The following is a 5,003-nucleotide window of genomic DNA, read 5'->3' as shown; positions in this document are numbered from 1 at the left end:
GGCAGGTTCACTGCCCTCTTTCTGGGACTGGTGCATACTGAGTGGAAGCAGGGGGATAGGATGTACTTCTCGGCAGGGTTCATGTGAGTGCTGCAGAATCCATAAATGCCATAAATCATCACTGGGCAATTTGCCAGGTCCAAATCCAGCTACTAAGAGCTGGATGTTCAAAAGTATTTTAGGCTTTTAATGATGCAAGTGAGGAAGGGCCTTGTGAGATTTTTCTCAAGTATGTAGGTCGCTAAATACCTCCCAAAACACCAAGCCTTGAGCCTGTTTTCTTGCTCACTTATGCAGCGAGCATCTAATTACACACGACGAGCCAAATTTATTCTTGATGTAAACCAAAAGAAATTAACGAGTCAACAGTGAAAAATTTGGCCAGGCATATGCAGTAAAACACAGGCTATTAGATCTCTAATTCCTCAACTTGACAGAAATGCTGCCAGACAAAGAAGCATTGTAATTTTTTTAATTAAACAGTAAGATTAATAGCCAGAGAAACAATTCACCAACACTACCACCTGCTTCTTTCACTAGCTTAACCTGCAAAATCCTGCGATTTTCAAAACATTAAATTGAAAAGTATCATAAATCTTTAAGAGCTTAAACTAAGACAACTTCAGGTAAGTACAGTAACTGCAAAAGATTAACATTTTGCAATCTTAATTCAATTTAACAACCCCCTAATAAAAGTTTTAAAAATTGCAATCTGTGAAATACAAAAACAACTGTTATATACATTATTACAATATAAGTGGGTGGAACAATAGCTCAAGGTTCTTGCATTCCCAGGTGAACCCATTTATACCACTTGGCACTACAAGACATTTTAGTTTAGGCCACTTATGAAAAATTCAATTTGGAAACAAAACACTGACGTTTTTTACAGTACGTGCTAATATGTTACACCATCAAGCCTCCATCAGAAAGGGGTTTTACTTCTTCTTAATACAGCAATCTGTATTTAATATACTAACTCAATTTTACTGGACCAACAAAGTCAGACATCCAATAAAAACGTTGTTTTTGCTGTAAGTAAAATGTTCTAGAACCGTCACCCACAAAGAGATTCAAGTACTCAAAGAAAGCAGCAAACAGAAGACGTGAAACGAATCTAAACTTTGCAAATAACCTAAACTCATCATGAACTGCGGCTTCTTGTCTTCCCAAAAGTTCCTTTTTGGAAGTACGACACGGTGTGCGTGTGTGTGTGTGTGTTACTGATATTTTAAAATGCTACCGCCCAACTTGTTAAGCACACACATTTGAAAAGCTGCCAGCTTTCTCCTTCAGTATGTTGAGGACATAGCCATCATTTAGCTATGCAATGCTGACCAAGTAAATTAAAAGAGGGGATAGGCAAGTCCATTTCCACATGTAACACCAATGTGCAGATGCTTTGAATACCGGACTCAGACATACTTTTCCCAAATGAACAAGTCTTTATGATGGCTTTCCTTCTAATCTTCCCTACCCAGATTCTGTAGTTGAAGACTACACTTAAACAAAGTCTTTCACGACTTCCTCATGTTCTGCGCCGTTTAGCAGCACTTGGACTGGAGGGATTGCTATTTGCATTTAAGACCTTTTCAGTGACTCTGTTACGTTTCCTCTTATCAGCTCCTTCTTTAGACCCAGAATCTGATGAGGTCTTGTCTTTCTCTTTGCTGCTTGGTTTTTCAGTTGCTTTCCCCAAGTTTCCTGAAGGTCCATAAACTGAAAAAGGATCAAAGCAATGATACCAGATCAGGTTCATATGAAAAAAGATCGTATGTAATTTCTCCTACTATGGAACATTTGTCAAACCAGCTAATCCTCACAACTTTGTGAATATACAATTATCATCCCCATTTTTACAGAAGGAAGTTCTTTTAAGAACATCAGGATTTTCTGATATTAAGTGGATAAGTTCATGACCAGTAACTATGGGCAGGATCTTGCTCCCAATGTAATAAATAACAACATTCTCACTGATTTCATTTGACCTTATTCTATCGCAAGTGTTGAAAAATCAAGTCTCAGTTAAAGGAGTGAGCTGAGCACTTTCAGAGGTAAGAATGGAATCTCCCTGCTTCAACATACAAGCTGCACAACTGAATTCAGAGCAGAGCAGTTTCTCCAAAGCCTCACATATGGGCAACTGTTAGAAACAGAATGATCTAGTATGGGGGCACGGGATCTGCCCTTTGTCTCCAGTTCACAATCTAGGGTGATAATATTATGAGCCTGTGCTTGCTGTTAGAAAATAATTTAGCAGAGGGCTGTCCAACTGGTGCCCCGCAGAGCACATGCAGCCCCAACCACCTCTGCCCTTTGCTGCTGTTGCTCCTGTTGTGGCAGCTGGGTTTTTCCAACTCCCCCTTCCTCCTCCTCCAGCTTTTACTTCCTCCTGGGGGAGAACTGCCCATGTACTGGCCCTGCCCTCCTGGGGCCAGGGTGCCCATGCATTGGGGAGAGGGCTGGGCTGCTCAGCTGTGAGAGACAAAGGAAGGTGATGGGCTTCTTGCACTGAAGGGGGGTGAGGGGGACGGAAGGGGGGACTTGTGTGGCAAGTGACCTCCAAATCTATAGTTCCTGCCTTGTGTGGTCCTTGGGACTGTGGCCCATGCCTCACGCAGCTCCTGGCTACCCAGATGTTAGACAGCCCTGATTTAGCAGAAATTACCATAAGCACCTAACCAGAAGACTATTTTGAATGTGAGCCTTGTTATAGTAATCAATGCCTTTGTCATCTTGAGACCAGGTTTCTACAATGATGCAGTTTTGCCACTCACAGTCAGCTATGATCATTTATTCTCTCCCATTTGTTCCTATAGTTTAAATCAGCTGTTTAGAGGCCAACATAATTTAGAACAAGCACATTGTTCAATGCAACTGCAAGACCACAAAATAGAATTTAAATGTGTCCCTTTCCAGGACAATGGTTTCTGTGCATTTAAAAAAATATTTTAATTCTTAACAATGGATTTAAACTCTTAGAGAGTCCACATCACATCATACCAATTTTAAAGTAGATCAGATTTTTGGACTATCACTTGAAATAATGCCCTCACAACTTTCTGCTGTCTCCTAGATAAACATTAGGGGTGTGCGAAGCAGGCCATATTCGATTCGGGTTCAACTCGATTCACGGGACAGTGATTTGATTCATTGATTCGGATCACTGTCCCGATTTGATTTGGCTGAATCTGAAGATTCAATGCTGATTCAGAGAATCGGTGATTCAGCCATAAACACAGCTTTAAAAGTTTTTTCTACATACGTTGAGGTACCAGGCATGGCTCATGAATGCTGCAATGGTGGGGTGGATGGAGCACCCCACAGGAGCATCCCCACGTGCTCAGCAGTGGATCTGGAAGTGGACTGGAAGCACTTCTGGTCCACTGCCAAGCGTGCAGGGGAGCCACCCCCACAGCTCGGCAATTGGCCGCCAGAGGATGCCAGGTGCTCCCAGAAGTGCTTATGGTCCACTTCTGGGTCCGCTGCCAAGTGCGCTGGGGATCCCCCTGCGCTGCCGTGCAACGCTCCATCTGTCCCACCATCTCAGCATTCAAAAGCTGCCTGGTACCTTGAGGTATGTAGAATAAACATTTGAAGCTGTCTCTACGTCCGAATCGATTCGGAGAGGTTAATGGGTCTCCTGATTCAATTCCGATTTGGAGATTCGGCCGCCGAAACTGGCCGAATCGCCGCCAAATCGAATCAGCGACCGAAGCTTTGCACAGCCCTAATAAACATGGCTATGAAGTCCAAAAAGTATAAATGTACCTTCATCTGGACCTGCATGAGGTTCTAGCTCTTCTTTTATTTCTTCCTTCACCTCTTCTTCAATCATTACTTTTCCTGTAAAAGAATGTATTAAGCAATTGATGACTGACTGACAGATAAAAGTATACCTTTTCCTGAACCAACATATCATTCCAGCAACAAATGTACGGTACAGAACTAGTCACTGTGAGAGTCAACTGTAACTCAAAGCAGATAGATCACCCATTGCCCAAAAAAGTTTGATGAAAAGAACAATCAGATGTCCATCATTGCTGACAGCAACACACAAAGTAGAAGTATGGCACCAATTAGTAAGGTAGATGTTAGCCTATCTGTTTCTGGGGTAGTTATTTTTTAGTAGGAACAAAAGTGAGATGGTAAGCAAGCAAAATACACTGCAATGGCTTGGACTAATTAATTACACCGAACTTCGAATACAAACTTTTAGCGGAATGTATATTGTAGCTAGTAGTTAAGAAGCATTCTGGTGTAGTTTAAAAATCCAGATTGTTGTCAGGTACCCAAATTTTGGCTGTATTTCTTTTAAACTAAGATTTCTGTCATGTCGGTAAAGAGAATACTAAGAGGAGCTGCAAGGAGAAATAAGTTTTGGAATGATCAGGCAGTCAAATTCATGGAAAAAACACATTAAGAGAGCAGATTTTAGAGCTGCATATAAATGCAACTGTATTGCTTTAATGCTCTAAGCACATTAAAGATCAAATGCTAAAATTTTCTTTCAAGTTATTTGTAAGACAGCTATGAGAAAAGGTGCATGGAAAATCTAACCAAAAGTAATAGCACTCTTAAAAATGACATACAAATAAAATGTAAAAACCTAACAATAAAAATGGAATAATTATACCAAATACCCAGATACCACAGGTGTTTTGTAAGGCATACAGGCACAGAGCAAGTATCTTTTAGGGTGCTTGTAGACATGCTTCGGGAGGCAGGGGGAGATGGGGGGGGGGAACGGGGACGACGGGGGACTTTAATTAGTGCAGCTCTTAGAGCACCCGGAGTGTCACATGCATCAGCGTCCCTGCGCTGAATAAAGGTGGTGGGGCATTTTGAACTAAAGCTCATCAAACAAGCTTTAGTTTAAAGTGCTCCGCTACCATTTTTCAGCGTGGGGACACTGATCCACATGGCGCCACGCTGAAGTCTGCTGAAATGTGGTAATAACCATGCTCCAGCAGACTCAATTAACACGCTGTAATTACAGCATG

The 5,003-nt window shown here is 41.7% G+C and overlaps 1 protein-coding gene across 1 annotated transcript in view; it reads right to left on the bottom strand.

Annotated features, from left to right (window-relative positions):
* Window positions 1-438: 438 nt before the first annotated feature.
* Window positions 439-5,003, bottom strand: part of MRGBP (MRG domain binding protein) — a gene marked incomplete at its 5' end in the record, with an annotated part of 7,419 nt that continues 2,854 nt past the window's right edge. Inside the window, 2 exons of the mRNA XM_006021683.3 lie at window positions 439-1,719; window positions 3,772-3,846. Of these exons, the coding sequence (XP_006021745.1) occupies window positions 1,529-1,719; window positions 3,772-3,846 (266 nt within the window). The remainder of the gene's footprint in view (window positions 1,720-3,771; window positions 3,847-5,003) is intronic.

Source organism: Alligator sinensis, unplaced genomic scaffold, assembly GCF_000455745.1.
Source record: "Alligator sinensis unplaced genomic scaffold, ASM45574v1 scaffold752_1, whole genome shotgun sequence".
NCBI lineage: Eukaryota > Metazoa > Chordata > Crocodylia > Alligatoridae > Alligator > Alligator sinensis.
This window is presented reverse-complemented; position numbering and strand designations above follow the sequence as displayed.